General features: G+C 40.2%; 1 protein-coding gene across 1 annotated transcript in view; it reads right to left on the reverse strand.

The window, feature by feature from the left end:
* Window positions 1–558: 558 nt before the first annotated feature.
* The window catches only part of LOC132126955 (multiple epidermal growth factor-like domains protein 10), a 135,456-nt gene continuing 114,202 nt past the window's right edge, over window positions 559–21,812 (reverse strand). The window contains exons 13-23 of the mRNA XM_059538579.1: window positions 15,406–15,552; window positions 15,176–15,310; window positions 14,855–14,983; window positions 11,936–12,064; window positions 11,731–11,859; window positions 11,514–11,642; window positions 8,662–8,804; window positions 7,097–7,220; window positions 6,808–6,852; window positions 6,363–6,569; window positions 559–1,649 (exon numbers count right to left, since the gene is read on the reverse strand). Of these exons, the coding sequence (XP_059394562.1) occupies window positions 1,483–1,649; window positions 6,363–6,569; window positions 6,808–6,852; window positions 7,097–7,220; window positions 8,662–8,804; window positions 11,514–11,642; window positions 11,731–11,859; window positions 11,936–12,064; window positions 14,855–14,983; window positions 15,176–15,310; window positions 15,406–15,552 (1,484 nt within the window). The 3' untranslated portion in view covers window positions 559–1,482. The remainder of the gene's footprint in view (window positions 1,650–6,362; window positions 6,570–6,807; window positions 6,853–7,096; window positions 7,221–8,661; window positions 8,805–11,513; window positions 11,643–11,730; window positions 11,860–11,935; window positions 12,065–14,854; window positions 14,984–15,175; window positions 15,311–15,405; window positions 15,553–21,812) is intronic.

Here is a 21,812-nt window from a genome sequence, read left to right on the forward strand (position 1 = left end):
TTAAGATACATACAGCACACTCATACACACTCAGATTTGTTTTTGGAATCAGTATTATTAATAATTTCTTTGTGTGGCATATTTAGCACAGTAAAAAAAAAGAAACACAGTATGTTGAGGTCCAGTCAGTAAAGTCAGAGTCTTCACTGCATGTCCTGCTTTACACAGTATTGGTCAAGTTACAGAGGAATTTGTTACATTTTAAAGGAAATAAATGCAATTTATTAAAGAACTGGTACTATGTATACAATTTTAAACAGTTAAAGTCCAGGCTCAGAGTGCTTTAAGACGCATGTCCTAAATACTCCAAAGATGTATTCATATCAAACTGACCCCACCACATCAACTTAAAGATTTGTCTTTCTTCGCAAAAGTCCAGCTTTAGCTTACTAAAAACTATAAAGTACTACAAACTGAAATATCTGCCCTTCATTTCATTGATCATGTTTAATAGGACTAAAATCAAAAGACAAGCCAAAAATGATGCTAATGTTAAAACTTGTGACTGTAAACTATAGTTACTGGGAGGCTGTCAATATTAATACAACACAAACCTTTGGTAAACCTGAAATGCTTTAAAAAAAAATTAAAAATCAATTCAAGAAACACAGAGTTGATAGTCCGGTCTCAATAAACAGTACTAATAACCTCAATATCATAAAAAAATTTTCAAACTGTCATTAGGAATAATCTGACATATTTGATCAGAAACATTAAAGAAATATTCACCCAAAAAAGAAAATTCTTAATCTGATCCCCAAATGGAAAAAGGAAAACCAGTCTCCTTTTGGCTTATATCAAACTCATTTGTGACCACTGTTTTGCTTTGCTTTGCTCTCTCCTCTGTGCTTCTCTGCATTTGTCACTTCTCAGCGGCGCATGACATCCTCCGTCATCCACCAGAACAGAATTTATTGTGAACATACATATGACAGTTAATGGAAGCTAGAGATTACTGTGTATAAAGTTTCAAATATGAATATTTTTCTTACACAAGTGCAAGGAGGCCTTTATTCACCCCTCGGAGCTGTGTGAGGCATGTTTTATCATGGATTGATGCACTTTATTGGACTTCTTTTGGACTAATGAAAAATAAAGCTTGGAAGAGCCAGGACAACTTTTAATATACCTACGATTAGATGTCTGAAAGAAGAAAGTCATATACATTAAGATGCCTTGAAGGTGAGTAAATCATGGGCTAATTTTCATTTTTTTGGGTGAACGATCCCTTCAAGGATTGTCATGTATATGTGTGCAATGTTGTTCTTAATGAATGAAATGATTTGTTTGTGAAGATTACAAATGTTTGCACCTCCACCGAAAAACTCCACATTACTCTGGGTAAGACTTGACAAGAACTATTGAATCCTGTAAGCCAAAAGCAATTAAGAACTTTAATAAGGATGGATGTCAACACAGACAACTATGGAAGTGTTAACAGATGGCTGTGGAAATGCAGAGGTTTACGGTGCATCTCGGGGTTTATTTGTTGTCTGTGTCCTTGAGAGGCGAGGGGGTGCTGTCTCTCGTGGGAAGCAGGTCATAATGACACGGGATGTGGCTGTTCTTTGGTAGGTCGTATGGATCTTGACAAAATGGCCCGTTGCAGCTGTTGTTAGAAAGTGTGTGGACAGAACTGATGGTCGGCTCTGGATAGGGAAAAACACAGGTTTGAACCATTACATGGCTTACATACTGTTATCTCATTAATTATTTATAAATACTAAAAACAAGTTTCTGTTCTGCAGGAGGGTTGGGTCCCATTGTGGAAACAACAAGCAGCTTCAAGCATAGCAAAGCCAAAATCCTGAACCTGGACGGGAAGACACAGACCTTTTAAACAAGTTAATAAACAAGTTTCAAAAATGTAACTTTTTTTCATGCAAGTAGCTTTCTCTGTTGTACCTGACTGTAATGCACACAATCCTCCATGCTAAGAAAGTTCCATCCATGTTATTCCTCTCTTGCCAATAGAAATGCTTAATCCACTCATTATTCCAGCTTCAAAAGTCTTGCTATCAAAGTGACGAATAACAAATGCGACTTTGCAGATTTGCATTTTTTGTATCTGGAGTCAACTTGTAATATTATTAATAATAATAATAATTTAGACTATTTGCCCATTTGGAATGTAATAACAATGTATCGTCCAGTGCTAACGTTAGCTTTAATTATTTGCTATCATCTCTGTCAAAATGGTTCCAAATCATTTGTTCATCTTACAGAATCAGTAACGGGGGAAAAAAATAGTGTAGCATTAAGATCCTGAAGTGTACAGCTTCACTGTGTGGTACGAGTAAAAAGGAACGTTAGGATCTAAAGTAAGCAATAGTGCGCTGTGGTTGGAGCGCTGAGGGAAGGGCTGTGTGTCTTTAGCTGTGTCTCGAGTGCTCAGTGGAAGATGAACGCTCAGAAAGAGACTGTAGTGTGTAGTTGACTGATGGAGGGCTCAGTGCTGGTTTTTTGAGCACCTGCTTAAACATTATCGGAATATTTCCTGTAGTAAGAGATGTGTGGAGAGTAAGATAAAGGGTGCATCTGCTCGGATCTTTCAAATGGAAAGTGACATTATAAACATGGTTTCTCGAGGTAGTCTGTCCTCATCTTCAGTGTCTGTACAAACGGGCCGGGGTGAGGACTGATGGAAAAGACAGGCGTGACGGCCCGATTATAATTTTAGTGTGGTAACATGATGTGAACGCTAAAGCTGCTCTCGCACGACTCACGATTACTCATTTTCTGCTAGCCGAGGAACTGATGCGATGACTTTAGTTTTGTAAGGATACAGTAATGGCCAACCGAGGGGTCTGTAAAGTGTATTTGCAACTTTTGACCGCTGAGTGTCGCTTTAACCACAAGTTATCAAACAAATACATTATAGCACATTTTCGCAAATAAACGTGAGCTTTGCCTCACCGATGTGTTTTATTTGACAGCTGCAGTCTGAGAAAATTAAAGAAAAACACTGTAGTTAAAATATTCACAGACGAAAGTTTAGTCCTTATAAAGTTATGTTATGTGAATTCAAGCAATTCCTCTTTTCAATTCCTCTTTTGTATCCTTCCGATCTCCTCCGTGGGATGCGAGACCGGTGAGTGTCGTTCATTTCCCAATCACTTCACCGGCCTCGCTACGTTCCCTCGTTAACTATGTTAATGGCGAGAGAGAGAGAAAAAGAAACAGGCTCCAGTTGGACTCAGGCCAGCATACTGGTAAGATGTCGGCCAAGGGCTGCTATAGGGCTTAGGTTTGAGGCCCATGCAAGGCTTTACCTGATTTCTGTGTTTGGAAATGAATGTTGTGAATCTGGGGTTGTTTTCTAATTAAATGACAAAATTCTTCAGTTGTACAGTGTTGACTTATTTATTTATTTATTTATTTATTTATTTATTTTTACATTTTATGGATTCCCCTAATCTCCCACACGGCCAAACTCTGTATACGAAACAGTTTAATTTATTTTAAATGGATTAATTATTATTTAAATGTTTTAATTTCTTGATTCATGGACATAATGTTCGGCAGGTCATGGGCTCTGTATATGGGAATAAAATGTGTTAAAAAGGCCAGATAACGAATAAATATGTGTCACCAGCTGAAATAAATAAGTAAGTGTAAATCAGTTTCAAGCCTTTCATAAACTGTGAAATTAACTATAATGCAAAAATGTGTCAGAACTAGCACTAGCCTATAACAAGCAACAATAAGCCAATCATTTTATGTTTTTATGGCATAATGCAGACATCCTTGAATGTAATATAAATATTAAAAGTTAATATCATACTTTTTTTACGATTTTTAGTTTTTCCAAGTCTCAGTTTTAGCCTATTATTCTTGATTTCTCAAAACGTATTTATTTATTTTTTTGGTGTGAGTCAGAGTTATTACGATGCGAATAAAGTATTATGTATGCACAGCCATGTACACTAGTGATGTGCGGGTCGGCTTTTTTTCCAACCCGTGGGTCCCGCTTTTCTGAATTTATTTGGCCCGCCCCAGCCCAACCCGCAAATAAAGTAAAATTTCTTTACCCGCCCCGTGCATCGGGGACATCATGGAAGTTACGTTGCTACTTAGACATTCATATTGTTACCTTATCAAAGAACCCAAGAAAATATGAAAATATTCCAAATATTTAATATAGGCTATAGGGAATTGTACTAGTGATGGTTCGTTCGTAAACTAATATTTTAGGTGAACGAATCGTTCTTGTTCATGTAATCCACTGACTCATATTTCTCATTCCCTGAAGTTCCTCCCTCCACAGCAGTGCACGAGCTCGGCGTTATTAGCAGCGCATGCGCAGCTCGTGAACAGCTCTGTGGACTGTTTCATCCATAGACAGTAAAAGAAATAGACACAGCGACCCCATTGGATTCAACAGAGACAAATGAAGTCAATTAGAAGCACGCACTTCCTGGGGATCGGGCGTACTGCGCAGACTCAAACTGAGCTGGATGAAGTAGATGTCACGTGAGTAACCTGTAAATCTTCTAATCGCTGTGCCAAGAGAAATCTGAATCACCCACCGAATCTTCCAGAGAAGGCGAGCGTGAACAGGAGCACATTTTGGTAAGTATTCGGAATAATTATCTCCCTTGACTTTATGCCTCCACGTCCCCCCGATAGCCTCATAGACAGTAAAAGAGTGCATGCGAGCTTCTCCTCCTGTCCGTACGGTAATTTCTCTACTGTGCGACAAAGAGTCGCAGTTTATGATGCAATCGTTAGCCTATTTTTTACAAAAACTGCTTCTATGGGACCATAACGTAAGATACAAGGCAATGGAGCCTTTTATAAATTTTTGTGTTTCTTTAGAAAAAATTAATGGACAAATAGAGTCTTTAAACGCCTCAGATGTAAAGTTATTCGCTGTCAAAGTGACACCAAAATGAATGGGAGTCAATGGAATGCTAACAGCAGGTGGGGGTCCGCTAGCCAATGGCGGCGCCCGGGGGTGCTTCAATAAAATATGAAACCCTGCCCCCCTGGTTTCATCCTGTCAAAGAGTTACTTAAGATGTGACGGAGCATGTGATTTGTTGAATGTAGTGAACAAATACGATATTCCCGTTTGTGAACGAGTTGAATGAACTGATACATAGCTCGTTGGTGAATGACATGAAAAAGCCATAACTCATAAGACACTCTTTTTCGCCACCTGCTATGGCGTATTTGTGTATAATATGAAGAAATGGTCACTGGACAAATCAGTGAACGAATCTGAACGAATCATTTTGGTGAACGAACTGAAAACCAACGAATCTCTTGAAATAATCAAAATTTCCACCATTAAATTCCACGCACCATGAATTGATTTTTTTAATTTTTGTTTTTAGTGACCCGCCCCAACATGCCCCGCAATAAAGTGCCAATTTCTTAACCCACCCCAACCCGACCCGCAGGGCCCGCGGGTTATGAGCCGACCCGTGCATCACTAATGTACACATAGATATGTATGCTTGTACAGTGGACCAGTGGCCAAGGTCAGGATTTTTAGTTCAAAAACTTTCATTAGCCTCTAGATCGAAATAAAGGCCCTTAAAACAGCATAAGGAAATGTATAGTTTTAATGGTTTTCATAATGAATGTTTAATTACCATAACATGCAGTAAGAGCCTTTGTGTACATTAATTATTATTATTATTATTATTATTATTATGGATGCATTAGCCTGAAGCCTATATGACTATCTCACGTTTTGAAATTTTTAAGGATGTTATAATGTTATATTATAAAGTTATTTTTGTTTTATTTCATTATTTTATCTCTATTTATCAAATATAATATAAATATAATCAGTTTGCAAAGTCCCTTTGCGCCACCTAATGGTTGTTTCGTAAAACAACTTTAAGACGCGACTAAATTGCAGTTAATGCCGTGGCCCGGTGGTGGCGGTAATAGGCATTTTGGTTGGCCACATTACATCTGTGCAGCATTACTGGAGACTTCAGGCTGTTCATACGGAGTGATCAGTAACCCCATTTCTAATACAGTTCTATCATGACAACACTCAGAAGATTTTCGCATGGTGATAGATATGACAATGTTAATGTATTTGGTCTTGGCAGAATAGATCTGCTACACTGCTGCTGTTGGTTATTGCTGTAGTTGTAGATTATTGCTGTTGCTGCAGTCAAGTACAAGAATTTGCTTCTGCCAATGCATTCTGCAATATGGTGCTGTTAGTATTTAAGACATACTGCTGCTGCACAAATAGCTGTTAATATTATCAGTTTGTATTAACGACCCACCAACTTGAGTCATCTAGAGTTTCATGAAGGAACTTGGCATTTATTACATCAGCTTTGAATGATGAAAGTGCAAAGCTCAATACTATGGCTGGATCTGTTATTCTCTTACCAACTTCATAGACATTTTTGTTGGCAGGGCTGGAGGCATGTATCTCAGCGTACGGTGCGTCTCTATGAGCAGGAGACATCATCTCCACATAGCCACACTCCGAGCTCTTGGTCAGCAGCAGAGGAGGGTCTTTGATGGTGGCGTATGGGTTCTCTGAGCTGTTTAGAGAGCTGGAGCTGGCGTGATAGGGAACGCTCTTCACCAGATCTACAGACAGAGAGAAGGGGACAAATCATCACACTGTGTGAAGGCATTTACTCACCCTCAATCTGTATGCCTTCTTCACAAAGCAAAGAACATATTTTGGAGCACGCAAGGGTGCAAACAACCCTGCACCCCACTGACATTTTTCAAAATATTGTCTTTTGTGTCCACAGAAAAAATGCATACATGTTTCGTGAGTAAATCAGAGAATTTTCTCTTTGCTTGCTAAATGATCATTTACCTCGCAGTGACTTTCCCATGTAATGCCTGTCAACTCCATAAGCTCCTAATAAGAGAATCAAGACATAAGAAGTTAAACTAATGATTTCTTTTTGTTGACAGCTTACAGCTGCAAATGCTATGAATGCTGCATGTGAGATGGCGAGTGTTTGCACAGAGGCAGTCAGGAAACAAGTCTCCGCACAGATAGTCCTCTGTAATTTTTTGTTAATGATGGTTATTCAGTACAATATTATTGTGTCAAATGTTTGGCTGCTGTTTGTTGTGCTCATGGTGGTTGGATGTCACACCGAGCTCACTGAAGGATCCTCCTTGTTTCCAGTCGGCCGGTAGAGTTCCTGTATGATCCAACAGCGAAAGACATTTCCGCTGCTCAGCGTTCTTCACGTTCACAAACAACTGATTGTTCGTCGGCTGTCAGGCAGAAGAAAATCAACAATTATAGTCAGTGTCTTTCTGCAATGTTCCACATAATTCCTCAATTATATTATCAGCTGTTGGACCTTCTATTAAAACGTGCATTTCCTAATCATACCCATTCAATTGAATTTGTCACATCTACAAGCGAGATGAATGCTCTTGAGTTAAAGTGTTAGAAAGTATATTTCTAACAAATTTTTAAAGACTAATGTGGAAAAAAAATCTATATAAAGCAGTTTAACATAAGGCTGTAACAAAACATGAAATAAATGCAAGGCACCATATTTATTTCTGATTGAGATGTTTTGCTATTCTAAAACAGCTCGTTCATACCAATGGATACAAAGGAAACAAAGATTCTACCTACAGCAGGTAAAATAAGTATTGAACACTGGTTAGATACTGTGCAGATCTTAAATAATGTCAGGATATGATACAGTCCATTATACTGTAAGTGAAGTAAATTTAATATGGTGTTAATTGTGTGTTATAAATCATCATACTCTTCAAAGCTAAAACCACAAATAAGTAAATATTATAATATATTAAAACTGTTCTTATAAATATTCATGAGATGATACAACATATTATAAGGTTTTTTATAATGCATTATGCATTCATTATAATGCCTTAAGAATACCCCTATAATGTATTATAAGTACGGGCTTCATAGAAACTGTTACCAAATCTTTTTATATATGTACTTGAAATAAGAATAAACATTTTTTGCAGCGTGCATGAAAGAATGAAGTATTTAAACATCGCTTGCGCTTTAAAAGGGGAAGGAGACCGAAAGAAACTCTGGGTTTACCGAAGAAAACCTGCTTCTGACCAGGTTAGGTTCATAGAGTAAGTTACCATGTTAACTGACTGTGAGTATAAGTTACCTGTCTTTCAGAAACGGGCTTGACTTACTCTGCTTTCTCAGGTTTGACAAACCTCCCATTCTGAAATGGAAAACCCAGAGTTTCCCTCATTTCATGGTTAACATACTCAAGAGTTTTCACTTAACCTCCTTTCTGAAACAGGCCCCAGTAATTAAGTTCTGTGTAATAAGATGGAAAGACACAGGGAAAAAGTACTGAACACATGATGAAAGGGAGGTCCAAAAAGGCATGGAAAGCCAAGACAGCAGCTGAAATCTATCAGTAATTAGAAAGCAATCCTGCCCCTCGTCAGTGGAAATTAATATTACAGTACCAGGATGATGAAGTTGAAACAAGGCTGGACATTTCAGCAAGACAATGATCCCAAACACAGCCAAGGGAACTCTCGATTGGTTTCAGAAAAAGAAAATAAAGCTGCTAGAACGGTCAGCCAATCACCTGACTTGAATCCAATAGAAAATAAGAACTAGAGATCAGAGGGTCCTAGAAGAGGCTCACAGAACCTTCTAGATTTGAAGACTCCGTTGAAGAATGGGCCAAAATCATACCTGAGCAATGCATGCCACTAGTTTCTCCATAAAGGAGGTGTCATGAAGTTCAAAGCGGCTCGCGCTCGGCCCGTCAGAAGCTCTGACAGAAAGTCTGCGTGTGAGGCTGACAGAGACGTGCTGTTTATTGTGTTTGAGATGTGCTGTTTTCATTAATGCATAACTTACATTGTTAAATGTAAAAATATGTAGAATAGTGGAAATATTTCCATTTTGCTGTCAGAAGTGCATGTGCTTTTGCTTTAGCGATTCTCCGCTAATCGATGGCCGCCGCGTGCATGCGCGCCAAACAGACAGAGCTCCATGGAATAGGAACGCAATAATTCTAATGTATACATTTTGATGAAATATTTATAGAAGGACATTAAATGTGACATGTTAAATTTTATACCTATTAGTAAGTGTATTTGTACGCTAGCACTAAGTGTAATGGGGTAATCAAAATAGCCTTTTATATATATATATATATATATATATATATAGTTTCAATTAAAGTGTACTGTAGTTTTTCCCTTTGTTAAAATAGTATAAAAACAACTAAATTACAAAAATACAGTAAACAATTAAATAAATAAACAGGTACAGTAAACTGCAAACCATAGACTGTTTATTCCAAACACCCCCCCCCCCCCCCCCCAACCCCTCACGCCACGCTGGTGGTACTTAAAAAAATTCCCAAGGTTGGCAGGTCTGCTTCTGCAGTTATTTTGGTGAAAGTAACTCAAAAGTAATACAAGAGTAATGTAACGCATTACAATTCTGAGACATCCATCCATCCATCATCTTCCGCTTATCCGGGCCGGGTCACGGGGGCAACAGTCTAAGCAGAGACGCCCAGACTTCCCTCTCCCTAGCCACTTCCTCCAGCTCTTCCGGGGGAACCCCGAGGCGTTCCCAGGCCAGCTGGGAGACATAGTCCCTCCTCCTCCCGGTGGGACGTGCCTGGAAGACCTCCCTGGGAAGGCGTCCAGGAGGCATCCAAAATAGATGCCCGAGCCACCTCAGCTGACCCCTCTCGATGTGGAGGAGCAACGGCTCTACTCTGAGCTCCTCCCGAGTGACCGAGCTTCTCACCCTATCTCTAAGGGATCGCCCAGCCACCCTACGGAGAAAGCTCATTTCGGCCTCCTGTATCTGGGATCTTGTCCTTTCGGTCATGACCCACAGCTCATGACCATAGGTGAGAGTAGGAACGAAGATTGCCCGGTAAATCGAGAGCTTTGCCTTACAGCTCAGCTCCTTCTTCACCACAACAGACCGGTATATCGACCGCATTACTGCAGAAGCTGCACCGATCCGTCTGTCAATCTCCCATTCCATCCTTCCCTCACTCGTGACCAAGACCCCAAGATACCTGAGCTCCTCCACTTGAGGCAGGAACTCTCCACCAACCTGAAGTGGGCAATCCACCCTTTTCCGACTGAGAACCATGGCCTCGGATTTGGAGGTGCTGATTCTCATCCCAGCCGCTTCACACTCGGCTGCAAACCGTCCCAGTGCACGCTGAAGGTCTCCTCTCCAGTACTCCTCTCCAGTACCCTGGCATAGACTTTCCCGGGGAGGCTGAGAAGTGTGATCCCCCTATAGTTGGAACACACTCTCCGGTCCCCCTTCTTGAAAAGAGGGACCACCACCCCGGTCAGCCAGTCCAGAGGTACTGTCCCCAACTGCCATGCGATGTTGCAGAGGCATGTCAGCCAAGACAGCCCCACAACATCCAGAGACTTGAGGTACTCCGGGCGGATCTCATCCACCCCTGGTGCCTTGCCACCGAGGAGCTTTTTAACTACCTCGGTGACTTCAGCCCAGGTGATGGACGAGTCCTCCTCCGAGTCCCCAGCCACTGCTTATTCAACGGAAGACAAGTCGGTGGGATTGAGGAGATCCTCAAAGTATTCCTTCCACCGGCCGACGATATCCCCAGTTGACGTCAACAGGTGCCCTCTTCACTGTAAACAGTGTTGGTAGGGCACTGCTTCCCCCTCCTGAGGCGTAGAACGGTTTGCCAGAATCTCTTCGAGGCCAACCGATAGTCTTTCTCCATGGCCTCACCGAACTCCTCCCAGGCCCGATTTTTTGCCTCCACGACTACCCGGGCTGCAGTCCACTTGGCCTGCCGGTACCTGTCAGCTGCCTCCGGAGTCCCACAAGCCATCCAGGCCCGATAGGACTCCTTCTTCAGCTTGATGGCATCCCTTACTTCAGGTGTCCACCACCGGGTTCGGGGATTGCCGCCTCGACAGGCACCGGAGACCTTACGGCCACAGCTCCGAGCAGCCGCAGCGACAATGGAGGTGGAGAACATGGTCCACTCGGACTCAATATCTCCAGCCTCCCTCGGGATCCGGTCGAAGCTCTGCCGGAGGTGGGAGTTGAAGATCTCTCTGACAGGGGGCTCGGCCAAACGTTCCCAACAGACCCTCACAGTACGTTTAGGTCTGCCAAGTCTGTCCAGCTTCCTCCCCCGAGGAAGTTCTGAGACAGTAATATTTTAATGTAAGGAATTACTTTTAAATGACAGTAAGAAGTAATCTATAATGTATTACAGTTTGGAAGTAACTTGCACAACACTGGTCATAACCACAAAGGCTTTTGTACAAAGTATTAATAAAATTTCAGTAGTTCAATGCTTTTTCCCTGTGTCATTCAATTTTATTACACATAACTTAATTTCTGGATTGCTTGTTTTGTTTTCTTTGATTGTATGGATCACTTGGATTGTTACCAACATCTGGTGAAGATTTCATGTCAACAGCACCTTTAGAAATATATTTACTGAGAAAAATGGTGACGTGTTCAATTGTTATTTTACCCGCTGTATTTAATAACTGCAAGTGCTAATGTAAGCTTACCCTGGTCACAGCGCATGCCTTTCCAGCCGGGGTTACAGTAGCAGGTGCCAGTCATGTGATCACAGGTGGAGTTATTGAGACAGTCACACACCTGCCGACAGCCGTATCCAAACGTACCTGCAGGACATTCTGGAAACCAGTGGAAAACCGTGGATCAGACACAGACTCGAGCATGTGCTTGACAATATCACAGGACCAGCTCTGCTTTCATACTCACTCAGTTCACAGTGGTGTCCCATGAAGCCGGTGCGGCAGGTGCACAGACCGGAGATGTGATCGCAGTCTGCACCGTTCTCACACTGACACGCCTGAACACAGTCCTTTCCAAAGAAGCCCAGCGGACAGCCTGCAGGACACAGCAGGACCATGGGGTCAATCTTGAGTGCACAGGCTAGAGGTCAGAGGTGATGAGTTGTACTCACGCTGTGTGCAGTACAGCCCCGTCCAGCCGGCCGTACACTTACACTCGCCGTCATATGCACTGCAGAATGCACCGTTGTGACAGTTACAGGTGTGGATGCAGTCGGGACCCCACTGACCCGGGGGACACGCTACGGGTAAACCACATACAAGTCACGTTTGGTCAAACATGATGGAAAAACAGCAACCGTGTGGAAAAGTATGTTACATTTAAAATAAAAATTTTCAGCACCAGTCTTCAGTGTCCCATGACCCTTCAGAAATCATTCTAATATGCTGACTTGCTGCAAAAGAAACATTATTAAAAAAAAATATTCTGAAAATAATTAAAATAAAATAATTTTGTTTAATAGTTTTGTGAAATCTTTGGTAACATTTTCTATGAAGCCCATATTTATAATACATTATAAGGGTATTCTAAAGGCATTATAATGTATGCATAATTCATTATAAAAAACCTTATAATATGTTATATCAACTCATGAATAATCATAACAACAATTATAATAAATCATAATACTTATGTATTTGTGGTTATAAGTTTAAGATTATTTATAACACACAATGAACACCATATTAAATCTTCTTCATTTACAGTATAATGGACTGTATCATATCCTGACATTATATAAGATCAGCACAGTATCTTACTACAGCTTGTGAGTGCTTAGATGATGAGTGTTATTTGAGTGTTTCTGTGGAGCTAATGTTAATTAATTGATGTGAGCTTAATACTCCAACTGAAAAAACAAACAGTGTTTTATATGGTTATATTTTATTTTGATGGTCTCCTTAATCAATCAACTGTAAGCAACTTTATTACTACATGCCAACTAACTCTCATTAGAGTATTAGTAAGCTCAAGAATGGTAGAATCTAGTGTGCTAGAATAAGATAAGGTAGATGCAAAGAAAATTATAGTCAGTTTATCTATTGGTTGACCATCAAACTAAAGTGTTAGCATATATTTACAGTAGCAGACAAAGTAATACACTAATGTAGTTACAGAGTTACTTATCATCAGCTGTCTAAAGGGTACTATCAAAATAATCAAACTGATATTACAATAAAAATAGTTCAAATCAATTGTGTCATATTGCACATTAATCTGATCCTATGGCTGTTTGAGAGAGAATTTTTTGTTGTTGTTTTTATTATTATTATTATTTCTACTTATAAGTGGTCTTTGACCGCTTTAAGTAAAGTACCATCAGAAAAATGGCAAGATATGAGACTTATAATACATTATAACTATGAGAAATATAATCCATTGTTAAAGTGAAAAAAAAACTAATATGTGACACTGCACATATTTAATTAAGATTATTTAAGATTATAATTATTTAATTTTTCCATATTTGCAGAAAATGCACTAAAAATACACATGTCAGTATTATTTTTAGAGCTTTATAAATGAAAACCTTCTTTACGATCACTATTGTGATCGGTGGGATAAAATACTTTAATAAAAATACTGACGCAATCAATTGATCAAAAGTTACAAAAAAGACATTTATAACTTAACAAAATATTTCCTAATTTATGGTGTTCATTGAACTTTCTATGGTTCACTAATAAAATGCAGCCTTGGTGATCAGAAGTAACTTTTCAAAAACAAAAAAATAAGTTAACATCAGCAGATCATGTGTTTCATTGCTTCTCTTTATGATCAGCAGGTGGCGCTAGAGACCACAGACACTCAATGAGGTCGGAGCACAAAGAGGGCTTTATTAAACCAAAGTCATGGGTAAAAACAAACTCTGTTCCTAATTCTCCTGAGTGATAAACTTTCACTGAGCATTGTCTTTATGTAAACCATCCACCTACAGGAGAAGAGCTACGTCAGCTGAGCCAATTAAAGGAACTGCATGGGATTGTTTGTCCAGATGTGGAAAGTAATATTTTCTATAATTTACAACAACCCGGAAGTAACATGCTATATATTATTCAGGAGGATAACACTACACTATATTTATATATTTTTTTATAAAATCTCAAATAATTTATTTGATAAGGCTATGTCATTAGACACATCAGTAAACATCTGTAATGGTCAAAATACAAAATCATATCACATCGCATTATACAATGCTGGAGACTCAACATCTGCTATAAATGACAGATTGAGAGGATTTCCAGTAAGGATTTAGACCGTATCATAGTACTGAGACTGCTCTCAGAGTTACAAATCATCTGATCATCATCTGAATCATTTGTTTGCATTACTGACACTCTGTCTTCTTGGTTAACACTGTAAAGCTGTTTTGACAATCTGTATTGTATTAAGTGCAATATAAATAAAGGTGGCTTTACTTGATTAAGTTGTTTGAAGAGGAAAAACGCTTTGGAAAGATCTGAGAACATGCCAGACATCAGACTGCCCAACTGAACCTTCCTGAGAGAAAGTGTGCAGACAGCCACAATCTCTTCAGACAGAGAAAGGCCAACATTAAGGCTGACAATACATGGGGCAAATTTATGAGCAATGTTGCTTGGGCACTTTCCCATTGAAAATTGGAAATACATTTGCATAATTTAGATTGGTCAAGGGCTCTGTGTCTCACCTGGTTGCCTGTTGACAACAACATTACTCAAAAAGTACCCCATGTTTCATCAGCTTAAGTCATCTGATGATCAGAAACCTAAAAAAAATTGTTTTGTAATCCGATGAGATGAGCTGAAGTTAGGGTGGAAACAAAAGCAGTCAATCAAACAGCCGAGCACTAAAACACCACAGCATCACTGTGTCTCACTTGGGACGGAGAATATATTTTTTAATGAGATTCACCCAAAACACAGCAAAGCACTATAAAGGAGTGATTCTGTGTTTTACAAAGAGCCTGACATGAATCGGTGTGTAAGGGAGAATCTGAAAGAGGAAGAGCTTTAGTGTTTTTAGTGTGATTGCACAGAATACTGACGCTGTGAGCAGTCACTGCCGATCCAGCCGGGGTAACACTGACACGAGCCGTCGATGGGGTTACATGTGCCATTATTAGTGCAGGTGCAGCTCAATGCACAGTTCTTACCGAACCTGCCACTGGGACACACTGAAGAAAGAGGGACAGACATCAACACCACCGTCTGCTGACACAACCACAGCACAAACTCTGGAGCATGGAAATGGAAAACATTACAGAAAGAACTGAAAGAAGAAATGGCATGGAGAAGACACACTCCCCATATGATTCAGACTATCTGACAGCTGTACAGCAGAAGTGAGTGAGAGCGGCATTTCTTGCCTTCGTTGCAGAGCGCCCCTTTGAACCCGGGCAGACAGTCACACTGGCCAGTCACATGGTGACAGGGGCCACTGCTGTGGATGCAGTGTGGACAGGCCTGGCTACAGCGGTGGCCAAAGAAACCCGGAGAACAGACTACGAGCGCATGGGGAAAACATGATAACAGAGAGGATGAGAAAACAGACACATCACGATGGGACAGAGAGGCACGCGTGTGTTTGAGCACTCACTGCGCTGGCAGGTGGTTCCTCTGAATCCAGGCGCACACTCGCACGTTCCCTCGTCCGGCGAACACGACGCTCCATTCTTACAATTACAGGACAGAGAGCAGTTGGGCCCCCAGCGGCCCACAGCACACACACTGTCACAGTGAATGCCTGTCAGAAACACACACACAAACACAACATCTATTTAGAGTCACAGAAAAAAAACATCTCTAAATTGTTGCTTCACAAAACTATCAGTAACACTTTAGATAAAGCCTCTATATATTATGCATTATTTATGCCTTGTAATGCACACTTTAAGGCAATTATGATTTCATAAATAACTACAACCACAGTTATAACTGAACAGGCCAGAACTAAAGTAGCTTAGGAAAATAAAAAAAATCATAGATTAATCTAGATTTAAACTGCAAGAGTGTGTCTGCCTCCCGAACAATGTTAGGTAGGTTATTCCAGAGTTTGGGCGCCAAATAGGAAAAGGATCTGCCGCCCACAGTTGATTTTGATATTCTAGGTATTATCAAATTGCCTGAGTTTTGAGAACGTAGCGGACGTAGAGGATTATAATGTAAAAGGACCTCATTCAAATACTGAGGTGCTAAACCATTCAGGGCTTTATAAGTAATAAGCAATATTTTAAAATCTATGCGATGCTTGATAGGGAGCCAGTGCAGTGTTGACAGGACCGGGCTAATATGGTCATACTTCCTGGTTCTAGTAAGAACTCTTGCTGCTGCATTTTGGACTAGCTGTAGTTTGTTTACTAAGCGTGCAGAACAACCACCCAATAAAGCATTACAATAATCTAACCTTGAGGTCATGAACGCATGGATTAACATTTCTGCATTTGACATTGAGAGCATAGGCCGTAATTTAGATATATTTTTGAGATGGAAAAATGCAGTTTTACAAATGCTAGAAACGTGGCTTTCTAAGGAAAGATTGCGATCAAGTAGCACACCTAGGTTCCTAACTGATGACGAAGAATTGACAGAGCAACCATCAAGTCTTAGACAGTGTTCTAGGTTATTACAAGCGGAGTTTTTAGGTCCTATAATTAACACCTCTGTTTTTTCAGAATTTAGCAGTAAGAAATTACTCGTCATCCAGTTTTTTATATCGACTATGCATTCCATTAGTTTTTGAATGAGTGGAACTGTTCCTCAGGAGGTCTATAGTGCACTGTCTGATGTGATACTGTAGTTGACAGCTGAATGGTTGCAATTTTATCTCTAATATTATCCATTTTAGAAGTAAAGTAGTTCATAAAGTCATTACTGCTGTGATGTTGGGAAATGTCAACACTTGTTGAGGCTTTATTTTTCGTTAATTTAGCCACTGTATTGAATAAATACCTGGGGTTATGTTTTTTATTTTATAAAAGTGATGAAAAATAATCAGATCTAGCTGATCTAGCTAGATATAGCTAGTTTTAAATGCTGTAGGATAGTGTACTTTCCAGTGTGGGATTACAAATTCTTAAAATAAAATCTTAAATCTAGGTTTAAATGTAATAGTATATACATGTCCTTCTCAAAAAAATTGCATATTGTGATAAAGTTCATTATTTTCCATAATGTAATGATAAAAATTAAACTTTCATATATTTTAGATTCATTGCACACCAACTGAAATATTTCAGGTCTTTTATTGTTTTAATACTGATGATTTTGGCATACAGCTCATGAAAACCCAAAATGCCTGTTTTTGCATATTTCATCCGACCAATAAAAGAACAATGTTTTTAATACAAAAAAAGTCAACCTTCAAATAATTATGTTCAGTTATGCACTCAATACTTGGTGGGGAATCCTTTTGCAGAAATGACTGCTTCAATGCGGCGTGGCATGGAGGCAATCAGCCTGTGGCACTGCTGAGGTGTTATGGAGGCCCAGGATGCTTCGATAGCGGCCTTAAGCTCATCCAGAGTGTTGGGTCTTGCGTCTCTCAACTTTCTCTTCACAATATCCCACAGATTCTCTATGGGGTTCAGGTCAGGAGAGTTGGCAGGCCAATTGAGCACAGTAATACCATGGTCAGTAAACCATTTACCAGTGGTTTTGGCACTGTGAGCAGGTGCCAGGTCGTGCTGAAAAACGAAATCTTCATCTCCATAAAGCTTTTCAGCAGATGGAAGCATGAAGTGCTCCAAAATCTCCTGATAGCTAGCTGCATTGACCCTGCCCTTGATAAAACACAGTGGATCAACACCAGCAGCTGACATGGCACCCCAGACCATCACTGACTGTGGGTACTTGACACTGGACTTCAGGTATTTTGGCATTTCCTTCTCCCCAGTCTTCCTCCAGACTCTGGCACCTTGATTTCCGAATGACATGCAAAATTTGTCCAAAAGTCCAGTGCTGCCTCTCTGTAGCCCAGGTCAGGCGCTTCTGCCGCTGTTTCTGGTTCAAAAGTGGCTTGACCTGGGGAATGCGGCACCTGTAGCCCATTTCCTGCACACGCCTGTGCACGGTGGCTCTGGATGTTTCTACTCCAGACTCAGTCCACTGCTTCCGCAGGTCCCCCAAGCTCTGGAATCGGTCCTTCTCCACAATCTTCCTCAGGGTCCGGTCACCTCTTCTCGTTGTGCAGCGTTTTTTGCCACACTTTTTCCTTCCCACAGACTTCCCACTGAGGTGCCTTGATACAGCACTCTGGGAACAGCCTGTTCGTTCAGGAATTTCTTTCTGTGTCTTACCCTCTCGCTTGAGGGTGTCAATGATGGCCTTCTGGTCAGCAGTCTTACCCATGATTGCGGTTTTGAGTAATGAACCAGGCTGGGAGTTTTTAAAAGCCTCAGGAATCTTTTGCAGGTGTTTAGAGTTAATTAGTTGATTCAGATGATTAGGTTAATAGCTCGTTTAGAGAACCTTTTCATGATATGCTAATTTTTTGAGACAGGCATTTTTGGTTTTCATGAGCTGTATGCCAAAATCATCAGTATTAAAACAATAAAAGACCTGAAATAGTTCAGTTGGTGTGCAATGAATCTAAAATATATGAAAGTTTAATTTTTATGGTTACATTATGGAAAATAATGAACTTTATCACAATATGCTAATTTTTTGAGAAGGACCTGTATATATATATATACTGGAAAAAAAGTTATGTAAATTGTGTTTTACATTTGAGGTAAGAAAGGATGACATTTCTAAGAAGATCAAATCAGGAAGCCCAGGTGTCTGAGATAAGGACCTTTTGTCTTTATGCTCTTCCTGTCCATTTGGCTTTTTAAGCTCAAGGCACAGCTGTACCTTTGTCTCGTGATAATGTGAAAGTATTGCGATACTGTCAGGCTGATTGAAGTAGCGCCTATGCATTTGAATGACACTGTTATGCTGATGAGATCAAGGCTGGGAAAATGCCGGTGTCGGGCTGATTCCTGTACTTCACTAATGTATGTATTCCTCCCTCTTGAATCACTGCGTTGGTTAGACTTTTGATGACTGCAGCGCCAAGTTGCAGGGAGGGGACCAGAGCATATTACAGTGTCTGACATCGTGCTTGCAAGTTCACACACCTCTTTAATGTTATTTTTAGTGATCTCCGACTGGCGAAGTCGAACATCATTAGCACCGGCATGAATAACAATCTTACTGTATTTACGTTTAGCATTAGCCAGCACTTTTAAATTTGCCAAGATGTCAGGCGCTCTGGCTCCCGGTAAACATTTGACTATGGTGGCTGGTGTCTCTATATTCACGTTCCGTACAATAGAATCACCAATAACTAGAGCACTTTCATCAGGTTTCTCAGTGGGTGCATCACTGAGTGGGGAGAACCTGTTTAATGTTTTGATCGGAACAGAAGAGCGGTGTTTTGACCCACGACTACGCTGCCTCACCGTCACCCAGTTGCCCTGCTGCAGGGGCTCTGTTTCCGGAATCGAACAATGTACAGGAATCCCTGAGCTAGACGCATCCAAAGCCGTATCTAGAGCCTGCACATTCTTACTCATCACTCAATGGCTGGATGTCTAAGTGGTGCCCACAGAATAACATAGGTTTCATAGACAATTGGACAAGCTTTTGGGGCAGACCTGACCTGTTGAAAAGAGATGTTCTTCATCCCTCCTGGGGTGGCGCCACTCTTCTCTCTAGAAATATGGCAAATAGTCTTAGTGTTTATACTTGACTAACTGGGGCCCAGGTCAGGAAGCAGACAGACTGGCTAAACCGACCGTCTGCTAGCTGCCTCCCGTCACAGAGGTCAGTTAATTCTCAGCACATAGAGACTTTTTCACATAGATATCACACTATAGAGACTGTGTCTGTTCCCCGAACTAGAAAAAACAAAAAACGTCCAAACCAAGTTAAGATTAACAATTTAATTGAGGTTCAACAAATAAAAAACAGATGCAATATGGATAAACAAATGATAAAGCTTGGCTTATTGAATATCAGATCCCTTTCTACGAAAACACTTTTTGTAAATAATATGATCACTGATCATAATATAGATGTACTCTGTTTGACAGAAACCTGGCTAAAACCTGATGATTACATTATTTTAAATGAGTCCACCCCCCAAGATTACTGTTATAAACATGAGCCGCGTCTAAAAGGCAAAGGGGGAGGTGTTGCTTCAATTTATAACAACGTTTTCAGGATTTCTCAGAGGGCAGGCTACAAGTATAACTCGTTTGAAGTAATGGTACTTCATATAACATTATCCAAAGAAACAAATGTTAATGATAAATCCCCTGTTATGTTTGTACTAGCTACTGTATACAGGCCACCAGGGCACCATACAGACTTTATTAACCCTTAAGGTGCCAGGGTTTTTTGGAAAAAATGTTGTATTTTGACATCAAGATTTCAAAAGCTTGTGGCTTAAAAGGGCTTAAAGATAGAGATCTACTGTCAATTAGAAAAATGTTTGGCATGATCGAAATTTTATGTGGGGTGTAAATATACTAATCTAATTAGCATATTATGACATCATCAGGGGCGGCTATCTAGAATTTCATAATATTCAGGAAATATTAGATATTGATGTTTGAACATATTTGCATGTTTTTTTGTGTGTGTGTGTCTTTTTTATCCTCATTCCAAATTATCAGAAAAGAGGAAGCCAACAATAAAACAGGAGAAAGTACTAAATTATAACTATATTACTACACTATATAGTAGCAAAACACTTGTGAACAGTAGCCTACTTTTTGATCAGTTCATCAGTAATATTCAGGAATTAATAGATATTGAATGGATGTTTGAATTTATTTGCAAGTTTTTTTTTTTTTTTGTATTTGATTGTTGTTGTTTTGTTTTTTTTTCTTTTTATTCTCATTCCAAAAGATCAGAAAAAAATATAAAAAAAAAAAAATGAGAAAAGTAGTACATTATTACTATATTACTGTGCCATAGTAAAATACATGTGCGTATTTTTTGATCAGTTGACCAGCTATCTGCCTAATCAGGTACTATGTGACACAGTTCGTAGTTCTTGAGAGTATGGTTCCTCTCATTCATTGCATGACACAGCGCAGAGCACACCTTCTCCACACAGACTGCACCTGTACTGTCTGCCAGCTGCGCATTAGAGCGTGCGTGATCAGCAACAGCTCTCCTATGGACACTGTGACCACGTTCACCTCTGCCACCCGCATCCCCGTTGAGCAAAGGGTCGAAATGATCGCTTGTTTGTGCTTCGTGAACACTCTCGCCTTGCACGGCGGCACCATTGCGCTGCAAAGATGTACCCCGAGACGAGCGATCATTAGACGGCCGATCGTCATTTCCAAAAGGCAAATATTCCTCTTCAGAGTCAGAATCGGCGAACAACATTTGCAACACATCCTCGCGGTACAACTTTGTATTAGCCATCTGGCGATTTTCTCTCATAAATCTCAACATTTACACTCATGCTATGAAATGAATTGCTTCCGCATCAATGACATGAGAGCTCACTTGCTCTGCTATTTCCTCGAACACTTTGAACAGAAACAATGCATAATGTTAGTCTAGAATCAAAGTACTACATGTCTGCCATCTAGTGGAAGGGAATACAAATTAGATATTACACCATATAAGGAACTACAGTCTATTTTATTAAGGATGACGTCTTGTCGCAATTTTGCGACTTTGGCACTTAGAGGGTTAAAGAGTTTGGTGATTTTACATCCGAGTTAGTTCTGGCTGCAGATAAAGTTTTAATAGTTGGTGATTTTAATATCCATGTTGACAGGGGCGTCGGACTGGGGGTAAAACCAGTACTGATTACCAGGGCCCCAAAGGAAGAGAGGGCCCTTGAAAAGTCTGGAATATATATTTTCAAGGGTGGGGGGCCCATTAGGACTGCCTATGCATAGGGCCCGGGATCTTTTGCAGCGCCCCTGCATGTTGATAATGAAAAAGATGCATTGGGATCAGCATTTATAGACATTCTGAACTCTATTGGTGTTAGAC

Source organism: Carassius carassius, chromosome 45, assembly GCF_963082965.1.
Source record: "Carassius carassius chromosome 45, fCarCar2.1, whole genome shotgun sequence".
In the NCBI taxonomy this organism is placed as follows: Eukaryota; Metazoa; Chordata; class Actinopteri; order Cypriniformes; family Cyprinidae; genus Carassius; species Carassius carassius.